Raw genomic sequence first — 21,578 nt, forward strand, 5'->3', positions numbered from 1 at the left:
CATGAGAAGTATTTTGCTTTAAGTTACTCCCTAACGTTCCCAAAAATCTTTCACTTGCCATAACCTTACAGACGCAACTGAAAAGAGTGGATGGCAATGCCAGACGTTAGAATTTACATAGAAGAATAGCATTTCCACCAAGATTTTCCACTAATTCCATCAAAGTTCAGCGTATTTATAATACATACCATGTCACATTTTTCTAAGATGGAGCAGACACTAGTACTGGCAAACGTGAGTGTGTTTGGATAGTAGATTATTTGGGATAATTTTTTTAAAAAAATACTATTATACTTTTTTGATATGATGTATGTGAAATAAAAAATTAGTTTAAAAATGTATTGATAATTCAACCAAATAAATTTTTGGAAAAAAGTTGTTGGACATGGAAATATGCACTATAGTACTATGAATTAGTCTTCTACTAATAGTGCATAAACTAACAAATTTAGATGGAGGAGAGAAGTATAAAATTTGAATTTTAAATTTAAATTTAGCTTAATTATCTGCACTTATACATGCATGCATGCATGCATACATACATACATACATATATATAAAGTTATTGATATTTTTTTTTTTGGTGAATTAAACAGTGGAAAGCGACAAACACTATAGCTAACTTCCTGTTGGTGCGACTGTGATTAGTGTTACCCGTTATGAATATGAAATTTTTGCAATTGCTACGTGACTGGCAATGCAGTTGAATAAAAGTCCTTTCTTGCAAATGTTTCCTTTACACTTGAAAAACAGATATATACCACCCCAAGCTGGCCCCTTATAGGGGTGAGCAAATTCAGTACGTGCCGAATTCATACCCGATTTCAAATTCAATTTGGTAATTTGAAATTGGATATTCAGTAATTTGGAACAAAAGTGGTATTTACCAAATTCACTGAATTTTAATGTGATATGAAATAGGTAATGAGATTTCCAATTTAGTAATAACCAATTTCGAATTCAAATTCGGTAAAACAAAATAGGGTACCATATTTATCGCATTTGAATAACAAATTAGTTTATAAAATGATATAATATATAGGTCAATGCTATATAGTATTAATATATTATATAGGTAAAGGTTATTAATAATAGATAACATTTTTTTTTAGTGTAAGCGAGAAGACTTGAACCCGAGACCTCTTGTTTACACTCTCTTTCCCCGTGCCACCCAACCCAACCCTCCCCCCCCCCAAATAATAGATAGCATATAGCATTATCATGTGCCTATAATAATGAAAATATATAATGATGTACAATATACTATTTTAGTATTTGTTATATGATTATAATAATACAAATGCAATAATACATAACTATAATACTTATCTTTTTATACATAACTAGAATCAAACAATAAGTATAAGTATAGTACTAAATATTACACATAATTAATAATTAGAATTTAGACATTAGTTCATCATTCATATTTAGATTATTAAATATTTGAATGGGTAACCTTTAACTTGCAAGTATTAGTATACTCTAAAATTATATTACAAATATAATATGTGAATTAATATTCTCTAATCACTAATCTTATTTAAACATAGACAATTAAGCACTATGATTAAACAGTCTAAGTGAATATACGTGAATTACATATCAACACATTAGTATATTAGCATTCACAATTGAGAGCAATCATGTTATTTGCAAATTAAGCATTTAAACTATATAAAAAATAAGAATGAATGTAAATGTAATGCAACACATAATTAGTAAATTATAAGTGACTAAGTGTATATAACTGCACAAGTGAGTCCCATTTTAATTATTTGGAAATTACTATCCAATTATAACCGATTTCATGACCTTTTCCGAATTCAATTTGGTAACCGAATGAATCGGATATTTCCAATTCGAAATTGAAAGCGGTTTAAAATTTAACAAGTGAAATAACCGAAAAAATTGAATTCAAATAACCAAATAATCGAATTTGTACCAAATGCACACCCCTAGTCACATGGACCATTAAGCAATGCTTGTTAATTTACACATTTAGTAACCACTACCACAACATGTTTCCACAAGCAACTATAAGGAAGAAATGGTCTATTGGTGTGTTTCTTAAGCAACTTGTTTCTGTATGTAGAATTTGTACAAGATTATTGACATATCTTTTGGATCAAGAAATGCATAAATATTCAAAAAATTCAAAGTGCATAGTGGTTCTCCCATTTCATTTGTTTTAATTCTTTTTTTCTTGGCAACCCCATTTTATTTGGTTGGACATTACTAGAAGAAGCAGGGTTTTAATAACTCAAAACATTTCGTTTAGTCCCTCACATGTAAAATGTAGCCCCAGCCCATTTTAGTATATTTGTTTTTAACTCAAAAAATTACATTAGGAGGAAATTTTCGAGGAAAATTGAAGCGGCATATTTCTTGTGTTTCATTTTTTATTTGAGCTAAGAAACAAATGATCATTGGATAGACATTTTATATAGCTAAAAAAAATTATCCAATTTGAGTTAATTTTCAAAGAGTGATTCTTTTCGTATAACAACCAAAAAAGATGATATTGACGATCGGTTATAAGGACTACATTTTTAAGAGTTGAAATCTTAATATTACAAGATAATTATCAATTTGTATTAAGTTTTCCTGAGGTCGAATAAGTCCAATATTTCTAGACATTTCCAACTGATTTGGTAAAAAAAATTCTCTAGTAAATTACTATTGTTAACCGAGGCAAAGTTTTGTGTTCAAACTTTTTCTTTTTTTTTTTTTAGGCGTGTGTCAAACTTAAAAGTGGGTAAAAGTCTGTAGAAGAATTAAAGAGATAATAGAGCAATAAAAATAAACAAGAAATAAAGAGATAAATATTGAAAATTGATACTAGTAATTAAAAAAAAAAAAAGAGCTCTTCCAGGCTGTTATCTTGACCAAAAAAGAGAAAAGGCGAGATAAATAAAACTTTTTCATAATGCAAGTGGGCTCCTTTATTTCCATCAATCCCCATCCGTCACCGAAGGATAATTAATTCGGGACCTAATTGGCACATTTTGCTTTTTGTATTTGGGATGGCGATGATTTGACCGGAAACAATTCTTAACGTGCGGGTCAATTGAACTAGAAGTTGTTATTTTGATACTTATAATGTTCCTAATATTATTCAATATTAATATGATTAGGAAATCCACATAAATTGAAAGAAACAAATATGAAAGTTTGAGCATTTGTTTTTCGTCACTTTATCTGTATTATTATACTCTATCCTAATCTAAGTTAGAAGGCCTAATTGAGCTTATGGGAGATCGATGGAGACTAAACTACTATCGAATCAGATAGGTGCGATTTTTAGATATGTCAAATATTGTGATAATTGATGGGAGGAAAGAATTGAACCCTTAATCTCTTACTCCATCAAGCCGTAAGGACTTGGTGGTGGCCTTTGAGTTCGAGCATGATGGGCTTAATTATAATTGACCTAGGAAGTAGAGATGAAGCATGCTCAAATTGCCCCTTATAACTTTAACAAAATCAATGTAAAAAAAAAAGTGAAAAAGCAGAAACTTGGCAATTTTCCTTTAAAACTAAGAACCGTATTTTCGGGTGAATAAATGGCACGAGATGTACATTTATTTGTGGTTTCCTCGGGAAAAAGGGGCCATCATTTTGCTTCTTTTTTGAAGAGAAAATAAACCAATACATGACAAAAATAGTTACAAAGGAACCCCTAATAACGGTCCTGAATTGTAAATAACAATATTAATATTTGCCTTCTAGAAAGGAGTTTACTTGTATATGTATATGTGAAGTTCATACTTTTAGTCGGCCAAAAGCAACCAAAAGCATGCATTGTTTAGGCTTGAACCAGGCGCCTCCTTAATTATCCTTGATGCATTAGAACAAAAGAAAATAATTGTACTTGATTCTACAAAACAAAATTTGAGATTTAAGAAATTTGAGAACGAGGCAACTGCCATCCAAAAGTAATGATTAATTGACTAATGAGGCACTTGAGGCGCGAATGAAGTTTTGGTTTAGTGATTAAAGTTGAGGGCTTGTGCCTTAGAAATCTTGGATTCCAATTCTCCTTCTCTTTTTTCACTTCTTAAATCTCACGCGAATGAAGTTTTGGTTTAGTGATTAAAGTTGAGGGCTTGTGCCTTAGAAATCTTGGATTCCAATTCTCCTTCTCTTTTTTCACTTCTTAAATCTCACACTTCTCCTGTTACAAAAAAAAAAAAAAAAAAAAACAGGGGGCAAGTGTAATAAAAATAATAATTTAGCTGCTACAGCTTGGGTTAATTTTTTTATATGTACCATTTGGATCAAAATTGTCTTGGTTTACCCAAAGTAACTGAAGTCCGAGATAGCGGGCGCAAGGCACTGAGATCATTAAGTGTGGGAGACGAAAACTGCTTGAAATTATCTATCCTGTTCTTATTTAATTACACTTAAAATTGTCTATTTCAAATTTTGTTTCTGTTCTGTTTGTCTTGTCTATGTTTAATTATCATGTGTATTGATAAATAACTCTTAAGATTCTCTTGTAGATAAGTCCAACAATTAATAGCTCTTAGAATTTTATTGGAGGATAAGTCTAATAATACAATACACATGGTAGTTAAATAAAAAGGGGGCAGATAGGACATAGAAAAAATCTGGGACAGATGATTTGAAGCGGACAAAAACATCTTCATCACCTACCATATTTATCCGGTCAATGAAACTAAAACATGTAGCTACATCGAAGCAAAGTAGGACTAAGTATTGGCATGCTTTGCTGCAGAGCACACTACCTCATGGACAGAGTACTGGCTGAAAATATCATAATGCTAGAGCGGCAATTTTTACTATTGTCATTGAGCAACTTGTGAATTTTCCTATAACCTCAACGGTCAATTAAATCTTGTAATTAAATTCAGGGTAAATTATATATAAATCTTCTTTAGTTTCATCTATTATCACATGACCCCTTTAACGTTTTAAAATATCCACCTCACCTTTCTATGATTTTATGTAAAGTGATATTGGACGAAAAATACAATATGTAACGCCACTAATTGAAATACCAATAATGCATTTACTTAAATACTAAATCAATTGAGGACTTAACTATCTTATATAAAAGTATAAGAGAATTATTTGGATAAATGCAAAAATCATAAAGGGGTAAAGTAGATATTTATATAAATCATAAAGGGATTATATAGAGATTAAGATTTTATCACACATACTTTTAGAGTACGTTTGGTATAAATACCATAACTAATTGTGCATTCTGTCAACTTTTCATTTTATATAAAATCATAAGGGTAACGTGGCTATTTTGAATCCTTAGGAGGGTCATTTGGTATTATATAAAATCACAGGAGTGTTATACGTAATTTATTGTGAAATTCAAGAGTTTAGTTGGCAAAATAATGTCAAGTTGGAGTTTCATTTTTTGTACCAACTTATATCTCTCACATTCCTTTCCCCTACTCTTATCTCACACTTCTCTCCTTCCCAAGCTGTACAACAAATATCACCAAATCGAGTATCACTATCGCAAAAACATCCCCCAGCGCCATTCGCTCCCTCAGCACCATTACTTTCATGTGTCTGATTGCTTATTGCATAGCTCCATGCTTCACTTCAATAATCATCTTTGGCCCACATGCCTGGTTTCCCTCCTACCTATCCCCCCATCCCAAAACCACCCTTAGACCCTCCTTTTTTTCTCATCAACCCCTAACCACTTTGAATTTTTAGGTTTTCAGCTCCAAACTGTCTGGCTTTAGATGCTAACGAGTCTTTCTTCCTTTATCCATTTGTAGGTTCCATGAATAATTGGGTTCCAATATTAATGCTCTCTCTCTCCCCATACACCCCATCAGTCAAGCCTAGTTCTATATCTTCTTGGGTTTGTGGAAGTGATGAGTTGAAAATTTTTCAGCAGAGTAAAAGTCTCTTTTTTTTTTTTTTTTTTGTATAACATGAAATTGCAAGCTCAGTGGAACTGAGTTACTTTAGGTTAGACTATGTTTATTAATACCATCTGCAGAAGGTGATAAAACAAGAGACACCATAGTTGTGCCGTCATGGAAAGTGAGAAGTGGGAATTGAAAATGAGAGAGAGGAATGAGGGATACAAATATGGGCTACAACAAATAAAATTCTGACTTAGTATCATTCTACCAACTAGACTTTTGGTCATCTAGTTGACAAGATTTAATTGTATATTGAGCAACTTATGGGACAACCTATAAGCTGCTTAATGACCACAGTAAAGCTTGTCGTGCTAGAGCACCAATATTAACAAACAAATTAATTGTACAAAGGTTCACAGATGCTGATCAACTGACCCACATTTCAATTGTTGTCCTACCTAGTTTTTGTAGTGTTTTCATACAAAAACTCAGATCTGTATCACAGGTTATCAAAATCCAGTCATTAAGTTCATCCTGATACTTAATTTTAAAACTTCCACCGGATAGATTGAATCGTTGTGCAATGTTGTTCTCCAGATCGATTTTACGGGCAGAAGATGAAAGTTCAAATTTTATCTTGTCCTCTTGATATTTTGCCTTGATCATCCACATACTGCTATCATCTTCTAGCCTCGTTGCATCTAACCAGTGGTGTTCTTCAACATTTTCAATAGCGGGTTGAACAACTTTTTGTTTAGCAAAGACTTGGTTGACCTTTCTTTCTTTACGAGGGGGCCATCTGTGAATACCATACTCCCTACATATACGCTTCAATGTAGATCGACTGACTGCAAATTTTAGAATGGAAAACTTCAGTGAAGGAAAAAGCCTTTACAATGTGTAAACTAGATATTTCCAAATAGATCCAGATTAAATCAACATGCATTAACCAAAATTTGAATTCAATTCTGATCTAGAGAAATGCGACAGTTAAAAATTACCTCCAATATTTTTTGCAGCATCTTCAAGTTTCCTCATAGAATTTTGTTCAAGAACCTCGTGAGTAATTCCAAGGTCGCTTTTTAAAGTACAACTAGGCTCTTGCATCTTTAAATTAGTCACTTCATTGCCGCTCTGTTCTATACTAGCATCATCTCTTTTAGGATCTTCCACAATTGGTTCATAATCCGCTATGCTGACCATGTTCTGCATGAGCACCTGTCCAATTGAAGATCTAACAATTCCATCTTGCTGTTCATAAATACCATTCATAGAATTGTGCGCAACATCAACTCCTGCAAGATTTAATTCTTGATATGATATGTTGACAAAGTCCTGCGCGTGCTCTGGTGCTTTTGCAACAATCCCACTCTGCTGTCCATGGACACCATTCATATAAGCATTTGCAGCATCAACTTGCTGAGATGAGAAATCAACTTGCATCATTCCTTCTCCTCCTTGTGCTTTTGCAAGCCTAGGTGTAGATTCAACACTTCCATTCATAGAACCATTTGCAGCATCAACTTGTTGAGATGAGAAATCAAGTTGCATCATTCCTTCTCCTCCTTGTACTTTTCCAAGCCTAGGTGTAGATTCAATACCAGTAGTACTGCAGATTTCAAAAGAATCAAATTCATCCTCTGGAGTGACTTTTATAACCTCAACAGTCAATTTTTGCCCCAATTCTTGTCCTAAAGCAATCTTAAAAGAACTCCTGAGGTATTTTTTCAATTTCTCCATTATGCTGTTCAGCATTATCCTACAATCCCCATAGTCTTTTTCATTTGTAGGTAAAAAGAACTCCAGTACATAAATGCAATTGATCGAGCAAGAGCTCTGCAAACAAACTGCAAAACAGGCAGAGTCCCCATAGTGTCGTGCATTGGGTACCAACGGGTACTCTGTTATGCTTAATTGTCTTACATCCCTACAAAAGCATGCACTTTTGGATGAGAATGCTCTCCCAACTACCCCTTGTCCCTTCCGAATAAAATCTACGCCTTCACGAGAACTTAGTATTTCTCCAGAAGTAGTCCAAGTTTCGGAATAATACAGTCCATGTTTTGGACGCTTGAATATTGACTTGGTATTTCTCAATGCTTTGTCAATTTTAGCAATTTCTCCATCTTGACCTATAGATGAATGGCTTAAAAGTATTAGCATGGAATGGATAGCCTAAAGCTTCAGCCAAGGTTATGCAGTATAAAAAGAGGCAAAAAAAATACTTGAGGTACTCACATGAACTTGCTTCCGCGAGTCTTACACAAGTAGTTGTCAGATTCACCTTCTGTAGTTGATTCTAGCAAACACATTATTCATGCGCAGCAAATAAACTAAAGTGTTATTTACAAGTTTCACAGTGTTTGCTTTGGCTTTTAAAAGCTGTTTAACAGGAACGGATTTGCACTCAAAAAAGAAAAAAAAAAAAAAGCCAATAAGATAAGATCTTTGTATGCTTACTTAACTAATTTTGGTATAGAAGTTCCGAAAAGCCAAAACCTCCTTCGAACGACACAAATTTTTTAGAAACAACTTCTTTCACTTAAAAAATAACTTAAAAGAGAAGATTAATATTAGGGTGACTGTCACCATAGTTTTCGCAGTTATAAGCAATTGAAAAATTGGTCATTGACACATGACAAAAGAGACCTTCCATTAGCTTAATTTATAAAAAGCACCTGTCCTATTGCCACCTAACAACTAGAAACCCATGACTGCTGGAAACCACAATCTATCCCCAAATTTGTAAAGGACATGGAAATACACAAAATTCATGCCAAGCATCTCCCCCATTGAAGTTAGGTTTATCACGAAATTCTTATTAAGTGCCAAATTTTGTTTGGTCTTGAGTTCACTAAAAACTTAAATCATTAATGCTATGCTATTACAAATCTTGCACCATATAACACACAAGAAGGCAATGGTTGGTTATGTTATAAATTACCTAGTTCAAATAATAAATTAATTAGTCATCTTTAAATTAGTTATCACAATAAGTATGCTCTGAAGTGACCGTAAAGCCGAGACATGTAGTTTGTAACTCTCATGAAAATTATGGTCAGATTGGCTTTTTTTATAACAAATGTCTGCACCCATTTCATATATATAATCTAATTTGTTGATAAAATTATACTAATAATTATAACTCATAAATCATAAGCAACACCACCAGGTCCCTGTGAGCAATAGGAAAGAGGTAATTAAGCAACTTAAAAAAAGAGAAAAGTCGAACCTGAAGCTTCTCCAAAACCTGACGTCGAGGTAAGTCGCCAACAACATATGGTGATACAATTTCCAGTACACCAACGGGAAGGTGCCGAGTAGGATGATAGATTGGTAACGCCCAGTAATACCTGGCACGGTCGACCGCATAATCACGTTGAGGATACTCTCTACTAGTGTAATCATGCACATCCTCTGCATATTCAGGGAATCCACTGCGGAACACCCGACCAGGGGGACCAATTATAAGCTCAACATCATCATCATCATCATCATCCACGGGTATTAAGCACTCCAAACAGAGCTTCCTATATTCACATAGTGGCTTGACGTCTGGATCAAAGTAGTAGCAGAGAGCAAAAGGCTGGTCACAAGTTGTCAAATACGTTTTGTCGCCAATCCTCACTAAACCCCAGAACTGAACTAGACACCGCCACCACATTATTGTTTCCGTATCGAGTTGCATAAACCATTTGATGTCGGTCTTAATCACGGCAGCGTCAGCAGCTGCAATAGGAAAATCAGTAAAAAAAAATATTAACGGGTGCTTGCTAGTATATACTATTGTATCATTTATTTATGGTAAAAGTGTAGAAACCTCTCCCCTGAAATTTCTGACAAGAGCCGCCCCCAAGTACCCTTCCAATTGGATGGCCCAATTCTTTGTATCTTTCTAACAGTAGTTTAATTTGTCATCAAACTAATAGTTTCTAGAAATTTTTCTGCTCTAGATTGTTCCAATTTACTCCACAGGAGTTTAACAATGTCAGACTTTATAGCTACGACAAATTGAATTGCCAATAAATAGCTATCCACATACATACATATTATACTACGAGAGATTATTGAAAGAAGTCCATACTTACCGGCTGAGAGTGAGAGATGAGGAGTCTTCCCGCAGCGTCCTTCGTCATTGCCGCATGTGCTCCAGAAAGTCCACTGGTGAAAAGAATTGTTAAATGAATGGGAGTATGATAGTTCACAAGGCCCCAAACCTTCCGTAGAAAAAGGAGGGGAGGGAAAAGTTTGAGCTTCCGTTGCCATTTGTACAGGACAAAACTGCTATATCTTCCGGATCGATCCTGTTTCCCGACTCTCAGTTTCTTACTGCTACATCTATTTTAGCTTCTGTATAGGAAACTAATACTATGCATATATTCATATATAGACACACACACTCGAAGACTTCAAAGTTCAAAGTCAATGGTCGACAAGAGAAAAAGGACTGACAAGCGTGAAATAACAACGAAGCAAACAACCAACACATTTAAGTCTTGGGCGTTTATAGGTAAGAGTGATCGCTTGGGCTGTCGGTACAACCAAAGACATTTAAGTCTTGGCCGGTGGGAGTTAAGATTCATCTTGCTATTTAATTGTAATTATCACTTTCAAATGACTTGAGTTTTTCGTCGACTTCTTTTTCTCTTAGATTAGATTAGAGCTGTTAATCGAGCCGAGTCGAGCCGAGTATTTGGCTGCCGAGCTCGACTCGAGTTTAATTCGAGCCGAGCTCGACTCGAGCTCGTTAGGAAAACGAGCTTTAAAATGTGTTCGAACTCGGCTCGTTAAATGTACATGTGGCTCGAATTCGAGCTCGAGCTCGACTCGTTTATCACAAACGAGTCGAGCTTCACGAGTTCGAGCTCGAGCTCGTGCAAATTAACCTTAATAAAAACCTATAATTTTTAATTTTTATAATTTTGATTTCTAAAATGACAAATATGCCCTTCATTAACGAGCTCTAACGAGCTACTCGAGTATCAAACGAGCCGAGCTTACTCGGCTCGTTAACTAAACGAGCATGTTTCGAGCTCGAACTCGACTCGTTAACCAAAATTAACGAGCCGAGCTCGAGCCTTAACGAGCCGAGCTCTAACGAGCTTTCGAGTTACTTGATTAACTTAACAGCTCTAGATTAGATTAAAATAAGTTAAACAAATATTATCGTTGCGATAAAAAAAAATTATAGATAAGAGTGATCTGTCACCGACAAAGTTGATGTATTGTAGTGATCGACGAACAATTTCTCTACCTTTTTTTTGGGAGAAATGCTAAAATAATACTTCACATACATAACCAACGGACCCACTAGTATTAATTCTGTCACTCAAAACTACAAAGATGTTTTGGTTCTTAGAATATATTCACTCATTTTTTTTTTCAGTTGGGGGTGTCCGGGTCTACACCCGACTAGTCCCCCAACCCCGTGGAGAGCGGGCCCCACTGATCCACAGGAAATTACGCCGGGTTGCTGAGCTCGGGATCGAACCCAGGCCGTCTCACCCTAATGAGGGCTACACGACCACCCGAGCAACCCGTCGGGGGCTAGAATATATTCACTCATCTTTCCATCTTAAAAGATCATGTCCACTGTAAGCTAAAAAAGCTTTGGGGGATTGAAATAATAGAATGACGGAAAATGAGAGTTGAAACTTTGAAGGGATTGAAATAACGAATGGCGAACATAAGAGTTGAAATGGATCAACGTTTCTGCAACCATCGATAGTTGTTGTTAAGGGTATAGATCAGATCATTTTAGTTTGGCCCATTATTAATTAATAGTACATTAAATTCTTCCAAAAAACAATGTTGAACCACATCAACTCGGTCCATTTGCTTCTACTGATTGATGAGTTGAGATACGGGTGCGATTCTCTTAGCCTGCCTGTTGAGGTAGAGGCATAAGGACGAATTGGCATATAGCCATAGCAGGACATGGAACAAAATGCTTCCTTCTTTGAGGAATAAATTAACACATTGAAATTTGAAAACTTAATTGGCAGTTTCCTTCTCTTCCTTCTTTTTTATTTTATTTTTTGTTAACAATGAAGCACACAATGGGGGATAATAACAGACAAGGAACAATTTTACCAATTTTCTTGTACTCCTTTTAACTGGTAAAACATCTAACAAGAAATTAACAGAAGAGAGTCACGTTTTATAACTGGTATCATATGTTGGCTCCAAATTTTCAGCGAGGAAGCCCAGGCTCTTGGCATGGGAAAGTAAACAAAGAGAGAAAATGTGTCCAACAATTTTAGCATTGTTTTTTCATTTTAACACATACACGCATTTTTAAATGTAGACATATTTAAAAATAAATAATATTGAAATTTATATTTGAGTTTTGTTATGAAATTTGGCATATTTATTATTTTTGTTCGGTATCGGAAATTGTTACGTCCCTTAGTAAATGTGAAATTTTTTTTTAACTGTTGCCTACAACAATTGCTTGCTATTTTTATTGAGGAATAGATTTCACATTTTGGTGAGAAACTTCCCCTGGATAAAGTGGTTGAATAACTAAAAATGATTTGGGCATAACAAAAGATGTTTAGTATGCTACCTAACAAAAAGATCCCTAGATATACATATGTACACACACAAATATATATATATATATATATATATATATATGAATTAATCTTTCCTACACTAATAATGTATACATTATCAGCATTGTATGAATGACAACTATGCAAAATTTGAATTTGAAATTCAACTTTTGCACACATGTCATGAATCCAACGATGATAGCGTATACATTGTCAGTGTAGGAAAGATTTATTTTATATATATATATATCCTTTAGAGTTTAGACAGCTCCCAAAGTCTCTATTCCCTTTTTGCTAGATTTTTGAGCTATTTTAATTCTTCAATATCTATTGCTATCTCCTGTTTAGATTCTCCTCAACAATATACTTTTGTTAATATTAAGTAATTCCCTCAAATCACAAATTCCGAACATCACACACTACAAATATGACTAACACAAAGAAAAAATCCGAAAGGTTAAAAAAAACCGATTTTTCTCATCACCAATCCCAGCTGCAAGAAGTCTCAACATTCTTGGGCAGCTTGTTTTGTTCTCACTTTATCCTTGCTGGGACCTGAGGCTTTGAATGTTAGTCTAGCCAAGGCAATTCTCTTAGTGCTGGATGTGGTGGAGGCTGTCATTAAGGCCTTGGGTTTGCCATTGCTTGTACTGTTTCTGTGATGTAGAGTTAATGCTCAGGTCTCGTTATCTACCTTTGGATGTGCCCTGCTATAATTTTAGCAGTTCGATACTGCAAAACATTCACGGTTTATCAGCAGCTTGTTTGGCACTTCCAGTGAAATCAAAATGTAAAAGAAAATCAGCTGATTTGGACTTCCAGTAACCATCTTAAATATAATTTAGCAGTGTCTATGGACCTCAGTGGCGAAGCCAAGGATTCGATTTAGAGTGATGAAACAAAAAAAAAAAAAAAAATGCTGGAAATTTTTTTTCCCACCTAAAAATAAGTACTGTAAAATTTTTAATTTCAAATGTTTATTTTAATGAAAAAAAGAAACATTTTATTCTACCGATACTATTTATCTAGCTTAGAAATCATTCACTTAGTTTTTCTCAAGCATATCAATATAATAAAAGAAATTAATGGTACTTAATCATACCAAACAAATTGAAATTTAAGTAATTCGAGAACATGTGGCAACTACAATCCCAGAATAATGGTTAATTGGCTGATGAGTAAAAAATAAATAAATGTTAACTCAAACGAGGCAAGTGTGATAATGATAATAATCTAGTTGCAACACCTTGGAAAGGGTTTCCTCATTTAACTTCAGTTCATGTTTTCATTTGAAGCACTTTTAGTCAAAATTGTCCTTTTTTTTTTTTAAAACCAAAGTAAAAGAAGTTCTATATAGTGGACCGGACACAACGCACTAGGATCATTGAAGTGTGGGAGGCATCTTCTTCATCTGCCATATTTATCTAGTCAATGAACCTAAAATGTAGGTATTTGGAAGCTACAGCAGACTAGAGCACCATAGGCTTAAAAATAGATTAATTATACAAAAGGCTCATAAATATGCGATCACCTGACCAACATTTTGATTGTTGTCCTACCTAGTGAGCTTAATGTGCTCATACAGGTACTCAAATCTTCATCACAGGCTATCCAAATCCATTCATTCTCTTCATCCTGATACTCAATTTTAAAACTTCCAGTCGGTAGATTCAATCGTTGTGCAACTTTCTCCTCCAAATTGAATTTGTGGGCTGACAATGGAAGTCTAAACTTCATGGTATACCCTTGATATTCTGCTTTCACCCAGATGCTACTATCATCTCCTAGCCTTGTTGTGTCTGGCCGGTGTTGTTCTTCAGTATTTTCAGTAGAAGGCTGAACAACTCTTTGTTCAGCAAAGGCTTGATTAACCTTTCTTGCTTTACGAGATGGCCATCTGTCAATATCGTACTCCCTACATCTACGCTTCAACGTAGATCGGCTAACTGCAAGTATCAGAAAGAAAGAAGAAAATCAACACACTTTAACCAAATTTGAATTCAATTCTGATATAGAGAAGACCTACAATTAAGAATTACCTTGAAGAACTTTTGCAGCATCCTTAAGACTCCTCCAAGAATTTTGTTCAAGAACCTCACGAGTAATTCCAAGTTTGCTTTTTAAAGTATGACTTGACTTTTGCCTTTTTATGTTAATCACTTCACTGTCTCTCGGTTCTATGCTAGCACCACCTCTTTCAGGATTTGCCACATCGATTTCCATATTTCCTTCATCATGCGCTATGTTTTCTATGTTCTGCAGGAGCTCCTGTCTATGTGGGCTTTCAACAACTCCATATTTATGTTCATAAATACCACTCACAGAATTGTGCGCAACATCAACTCCTGCAAGATTTAAATTTGGAAATGGTATGTTGATAAAGCCCTGTGTGCGCTCTGGTCTAATTGGAGATCCAACAATTCCCCTTTGCTGTCCATGGACATCACAGGGTTTCTTGAAATCTTGATGACTGTAGTAATGGAAAGGCTGGGCACGAGTTGTCAAACACGTTTTGTTCCCCTTCTTCAGTAGCACCAACTCTCGTTCCCTTAGTTCCCTTGTACGAAAAAAGTCTTCGAGGATTAGGTTAAGGATCTTGCCCCTCTTCGGGGCACCGTCAGCAGCTGCAATAGGAAAAATCAGCAAATAATATTGGGTTATATATGTACAAAGGAAGTTATATATGTACTCGTGATCTATCATAAACGCAGCAAATTGAAGTTCAGAAGAAGTTCAAATTATTATACCAAAGACTTGAGAGGAGCCGAATCCACAACCGTCCAGCCTAAATCCACGCATCTGATGAGGTATCCGTGTATCATTTTCCCAAAGACTATATGCGTCCGAAATCTCCGGCGACTCAACAGACACCACGGGCCCCAACCTTGGTGGGCTCACGAGCAGTCCCACCGCCATGTCCACTAGCAAATTTGGCATTTCAAATAGTTCCGCCTCGTCGACAAACCAATCTTGTCCCATTTGATTATCACCGGAAGTCCACGCGTAGACGTCCATGTTAATTTCTACAGGGTCTCCTGGAGATGTAGCAGGAGCTTGATTAGGTACTGGAGGTTCTTGTCGACCCTGTTCGTACAGGAGAAAACTGCTAATCTTCTGGATCGACCCAGTCCCCAATTCTCAATTTCTAGCTACTCGATCTATTTGATCTACTGTATGGGAAACTATGCGTACACACACACACTCGGAGAGAAAAAGGACTGACAGACAGGAAGAAGTACGACCGATACAAAGGAGGCATCAAACAACAGCAACGGGTCTCCTTTAAATAGCCAATAACAAATAGTCGTCCAAACAGTATGATGGGTTCAAAACCGAGGAGTCTAGGTTCAATGATCCTTAATCAAAACAGTATGATGGGTTCAAAACCGAGGAGTCTAGGTTCAATGATCCTTAATCAAGTGGGTTCAATGATCCTTAATCAAAGTTCAACCAACTCTATCGTAAATTTGAGAAACATATTTATAATTCCTAATATAGTTTCAAAATATCTAATTGATAAATTAAATAGAAAAGATTTACCATAAAAAGAGCCAAAAAAATAACCGGCTTTATTTCATATGGCCTGCCATTATTTACGAAGGAAGTTCTAAAAATAATCCTAAAAGTAAGCTTTAACTTAGTGCCTAAAGTATCATGCTTAGTTCAAATAATAAATTAATTAGTTATCTTTATATCAGTCAACACAGTAAGTATGCTGTGAAGTGACCGTAGAGCCGAGACATGTAGTTTGTAACTCTCATCAAAATTCTGGCCGGTGGGGAAGTAATTATCGGAAAGAGAAACACAAATGAAATGATGTCAACGAGAAATAGATTGGCTCTTTTTTCTTTTTTTTTTTTGATAACAGATGCTAATTATTTGAGGATCGTCCTATAAGGGAGGAAGTCTGCACCCATTTCATATATATTATCTAATTTATTGATAAAAATTATACTAATAATTATATAACTGTGAGAACCCGTAATTTTTATTTTCTAGATTTCTCGTATTTTTATGGCTTGTTTTTTGCATTTTCATGATTAAAAAAATTTCTAGATAATTTTAAGGAGCAGATATAATTTTTAGATGCTTTTTCTAGTATCGAATGGATTTTGAGAAATTAAGAGCGTATACCGGACGTGGGACCCACTAGTGCGAAAAGTTCGGAAAAATTCGACCAACTAGGTTAAGTTTTGGATACTGGAGTTAATTTATCGGGTGTTAAGAGATAAGTAGAGGTTGCAATTTGGATTGATATGAGAGAGACAAGTTAGGTAGGTATTTAATAAAAGGTGACAAGTGTCACTTGGCTATTGGTTGGACCATTTGACTACTATTGCATGTCTTACCAATTGACTTAAATATCTTAAAAATTCACCAAAAATCCCTCATTCTTCTCTTCCTCTTGGCCGAATCTCTTAAGCAAGGAAAGGAAAGAAAACTCTTCAAGAATTTGGCTTCCATCTTGCTTCAATCAACTTACTCAACCATCCAACCTTGATTTTGCTCCATAAAACCACTTAAGGAAGTGTTGGTGAGTTGTTGTGTGGAATTATTTGGAAAGCTAAGGTGACCAATAGCTCTCTCTCTCTCTTGTTTTAAGGTAAGTTGTGAAGAACCACCCTCCTCCTTTAATTGATGCTTAAATCATGCTTAGTGGTAGTAGAAGATGCAAGTTTATGGATTAATTCTTGATTTGTGGTTGAAATGATCAAGTTTTATTATTTTTGGGGATTTTTCTGTTTTAAAATAAGCATGATTGTGTGCCTATCTATGATGATTGGAAATGGTCTATAATGACTTAAGGAGGTGGGAAAAGTGATTAATTGCAACCAATTTCTGGTTTGGAAGAAATTTCAGAAAACTAGGGTTCTTGAGGGAGCATTCTGTCCGAAATTTTAGGTCCTAGATAAAGGCCGAATTGGCATTGGCTTAAAACATGAAAGTTGTAGGGAATGACATTTTATAGGTGCCTACAAAATTTCAGGTCAATCGGAGTAGTATAGAATAAGATAAGTCAAAATTACTATTGCTGTTCTGGTTTTACCCGAATTGAAGAATTGCGCCTGTAATTGGTTGTTTTGGCTGGAATTGCTTCCGAATTAGTTGTTGAGGCCTTCTAATGAAATTTAGCCCTGTTTCTTAGCTTTCAGCTGGTTTTGGAATTTCTGGATTTGGACTTGTAGAGCCTGAGTTATGATGTTTCCGCTAGAATGCGTTTTGGTGAATCTGTTTTACGTTTTTGATGTAGTATCTTGCATTTTTGACCTATTTGCACTCAAAACTGGGTTGAGTGACCTTCTGTGATGTTGTAGCCCTATCTTTTAGTTTCGAGATGGTGGGTCTTGCACCCTCATCCGATAATCGTAGTGAAATTGGTGCCATTACCGCAAAATGAGGACAAAAACTGTTTTTTCAGGGCCAAAGTTAATTGCATTTCCGAATTTTCTGGTTTCCTTTAATGTTTGTGTATGCTTAGGGAACCCTGTTTTGGTAGTATATAGAATTGGTTTATAACTTGTAATCGAGTCTTATTGTGTTCATTTGAATAGTTTAGGGCTTGACTTTCATATTCGGTTATTTCCTAACTAAATTTTGTACTTGAATGCCATTAAGCCTAGTGAACGGCTTTTGGGAATGAGATTATTTTTGTACGAGATGTTGGGACTGATTTGAGGAAATAATGAAGCCATGATGGCTGAAAAATAGGTAAACACAAGGGATATGCTGTCGAAATTTTACTTGAAGGCTAGTTGGATTTACTTGTGTTTTGAGAGAAGGGCTTTTGGGTTGTTTGAGCTTAGGTCTTCATGTTACCTTTTCGTTCCAAAAATCATGGTTTGCACCTTGCTTTAGTAATTATTTGGCGACGCATACGACTGGCAGTCAAGCCTCACATGTGCATTCTGTATACTCAATTTTGAGAGTGGAACCTTCAATTGTTTTCCTTGGATTATTTTAGGGTTTATTGGTGATTAAAGCTCTCTTTTGGGAGGTATCTGCACTGACCCTGGTGAGTGTACTACTCACTTGTGTGTTACTATATGGCTTTGAATGTAACTTGCTTGAAGTGAATTGAATGTGACTTGATTGCAGTGAAAGTGTACTTTATCACTCTCACTTATATGCCTTATATCATTGTTGTCATGTTATTGTAATGTTACATGAAATGTTACATGAAATGAAAGTACTCGACTTGGTGTCGATTGGGCGAGTATCCAACGACTACAAATGTTATCAATGAGCTCAACCCCATTGGTAGTTAATTGAATCGAGTCGGCGAGGGATTGGTCGTGCCAATTAATGAACCTTGGGTAAAGTTATATGGAATCTTGTAGTATACGAGACTCTCGATTCCGGTATACTCGAGTAATATCAAAGTGCAAGTGTTTGGAGCTCGGGCCCGGTAGGGGGATGTTAGGTGGAAGGAGTGGAGGTAAAGTGGAGTCTACGGTTGGTTACTTTTGAACATTGACGGAGGGTCAATGACGTCCGATCAAGAAATGCAAACGAGGAAAGGGTTCTTGAGAGCCATCTGTATCCTTTTATCACTATATTTGAAGTGTGCCTTTGCTTATTTTACTAAATTGAATGAAAGCTTGATGCTTATATGCACTTGGGTGCGTAAGTGATAGTATCTCACTGGGCAATTAGCTCACACCGTTCTTTTGTTTTCCTTACAGGAATATGACTCTTTTTGGAATGAATCTTGATAGATGGTTACCGAATGAACTAGATGTATATTTCTTTTGTATTGTATATGAAGGGAAACCCTAAATGTATCTTTAGTGCCGATTTCACTTTCAATTTGGCAAACCGTGTATATATTCACTTTTGAAAACTTTTGTATGCTGCTTTGGGTTGTAATTGCTCAAATTCCATATGTGAATGTTACTTGATAGTTGGTTGGGTTCTGATGGGTCGGTTACTATTCATGGCCGACTCCGAATTTCATTTTTTTTTTATTTTGGGTTATTTTGCCCTTTTGCCTTGTTTACGCGCGTTATAAGTTCCGGAACAAAATAGATCGCTCTAAACTGCACCGTTAGTCCTGGCGAGAGTTGGGCAGGCAGTCCGCTAACCTCTTTGGTTCGCCTTAGGGGAAGGTGGGGCTGTCACAATAACTCTTTCAACAAATATTAATCACACACACACCTGGAAAGTAAGGTGAATCCACAACCATACCCAAAAGGCAATTGTTGACTTTTGGGTATTGACTGAGGACCTTAAATTCCACTCACGCACACAACTAATAATCGATGTGGGATAGAAAGCACTGGGAAAGGGAACGCAGGGAGCTGCTACAAGACCTTAACGAAGACCCACTCACACTGACACTCCTCGCCACTGGCTTTTTCTCTTTCAACAAATATTAATCACACACACACCCGGAAAGTAAGGTGAATCCACAACCATACCCAAAAGGCAATTGCTGACTTTTGGGTATTGACTGAGGACCTTAAATTCCACTCACGCACACAACTAATAATCGATGTGGGATAGAAAGCACTGGGAAAGGGAACGCAGGGAGCTGCTACAAGACCTTAACGAAGACCCACTCACACTGACACTCCTCGCCACTGGCTTTTTCTCTTTCAACAAATATTAATCACACACACACCCGGAAAGTAAGGTGAATCCACAACCATACCCAAAAGGCAATTGAATCGATGTGGGATAGAAAGCACTGGAAAAGGGAACGCAGGGAGCTGCTACAAGACCTTAACGAAGACCCACTCACACTGACACTCCTCGCCACTGGCTTTTTCTCTTTCAACAAATATTAATCACACACACACCCGGAAAGTAAGGTGAATCCACAACCATACCCACTGGCAATTACTAATAATTATATAACTCATAAATCATAAACAACACCACCCCCAGGTCCTTGTCAGCAATAGGAAAGAAGTAAATAAGCAACTTAAAAAGAGAAAAGTCGAACCTGAAGCTTCTTCAGAACCCGATAACGAGGTAAGACGCCAAAAATAATTGGTGATACAATTTCGAGTACACCAATGGAGAGGTGCCGAGTAGAATGATGATAGATTGGCAACGCCCAGTATTCCTCAACACGGCCAACCGCATAATCACGTTGAGGATACTCTCTAGTAGTGTAATGGCCCACATAAGGTGCAAATTCAGGCAACCCACTGCGGAACACCCGACCCGGGGGACCAATCTCATGATCATCATCGACGGCTATTAAGTACTCCAAACAGTGCTTCCTATATTCACATAGTTCCAAAAGGCTCGATGTGGTCTTATTGGAGAGCAAAAGGCTGGTCACGAGTTGTCAAATACGTTTTGTCCCCAATCTTCGCTAAACCCCAAAACTGAAATGGATGCCTTTATGGTGGGAACCTGCCTATGGTAGGAAGACGGGGACGTTAAATTGTTGTACAGCACGTGGAGAGAAAATATACCAGAATCGTCTACGAATGCAACCAAAAAGCACACTGACTTCCGTACGAGTTGGGACAGGAAGTGTTTTTGCATGTTAAAACTAGAGGCATTTATGTATTTGTAAATGTACCTATTACGACATGAAATATGTTGCAAATGCCTTGGACAAAAAATGTGCATAAAGAAGGTACCGAAATTTTAAAAAATAATAAATAATTATCGCACACGCGTGAGGGATAACAATTTGGAAGAAGGAAAAGTGGAGGTAAACCAAAGGATTCAAGCCTTCATTATATTTATATACATATATAAATTCAGTGACCAAGTGTTCAGCTTAAGCATCCGGAAAAATGGTCCCATGACTATCGTTATGGTGAAAAAACTTATTATAATAGGGTTATAATAAATTTAGCAACCATTTGATTACCTGTTGGACTTATCCATTTGAATAGGATTATGCGTAAAAATAAGGAAGTAAGTTTGTCATCTAAAATAGTAAGTTAACGTAATAAACTAGTAATTTTTGCAGCCCAAAACGTGAATTGAAAGTATTACGAAACATACTTTTTAAAGAGATAAATTACAATTTTTATCCTCAATATACTTTTGAGGGAGTAAGTTTATTTGAAGTAATAGTATGTTTTTATACATAAATAATCATTTTTACTTATAACATAGTAAATTTGATTAATGACAAAAACATGGTAATTTATGGCAAAAATTCTCTATTATGCTTAAAAACTTATGCCAA

The 21,578-nt window shown here is 35.8% G+C and overlaps 3 protein-coding genes across 4 annotated transcripts in view; all 3 read right to left on the bottom strand.

Annotated features, from left to right (window-relative positions):
* Positions 1–6,096: 6,096 nt before the first annotated feature.
* Positions 6,097–10,310, bottom strand: LOC113694146 (protein NLP6-like). 2 transcript variants are annotated; one of them, XM_027213005.2, is made up of 5 exons: positions 9,953–10,310; positions 9,097–9,593; positions 8,103–8,151; positions 6,866–7,996; positions 6,097–6,712 (listed from the first exon to the last, which is right to left on the bottom strand). In XM_027213005.2, exons 1-5 carry the CDS (start codon positions 10,128–10,130, stop codon positions 6,291–6,293), a joined length of 2,277 nt encoding a protein of 758 aa, XP_027068806.2. In that variant the 5' UTR covers positions 10,131–10,310; the 3' UTR covers positions 6,097–6,290. The 2 variants fall into 2 exon arrangements, with proteins under 2 accessions (XP_027068806.2, XP_027068805.2); XM_027213004.2 differs by having other exon boundaries at positions 8,103–8,163.
* LOC113693322 (protein NLP5-like) overlaps positions 6,097–21,578 on the bottom strand; it is a 50,252-nt gene continuing 34,770 nt past the window's right edge. Inside the window, exon 7 of the mRNA XM_072053940.1 lies at positions 6,097–6,204. Coding sequence (XP_071910041.1) covers positions 6,166–6,204 — 39 coding nt within the window. The 3' untranslated portion in view covers positions 6,097–6,165. The remainder of the gene's footprint in view (positions 6,205–21,578) is intronic.
* Positions 13,803–15,667, bottom strand: LOC113691849 (uncharacterized). The gene is made up of 3 exons (XM_027210173.2): positions 15,169–15,667; positions 14,461–15,045; positions 13,803–14,367 (listed from the first exon to the last, which is right to left on the bottom strand). Exons 1-3 carry the CDS (start codon positions 15,434–15,436, stop codon positions 13,949–13,951), a joined length of 1,272 nt encoding a protein of 423 aa, XP_027065974.1. The 5' UTR covers positions 15,437–15,667; the 3' UTR covers positions 13,803–13,948.

Source organism: Coffea arabica, chromosome 6c (genome assembly GCF_036785885.1).
Source record: "Coffea arabica cultivar ET-39 chromosome 6c, Coffea Arabica ET-39 HiFi, whole genome shotgun sequence".
Lineage (NCBI taxonomy): Eukaryota > Viridiplantae > Streptophyta > Magnoliopsida > Gentianales > Rubiaceae > Coffea > Coffea arabica.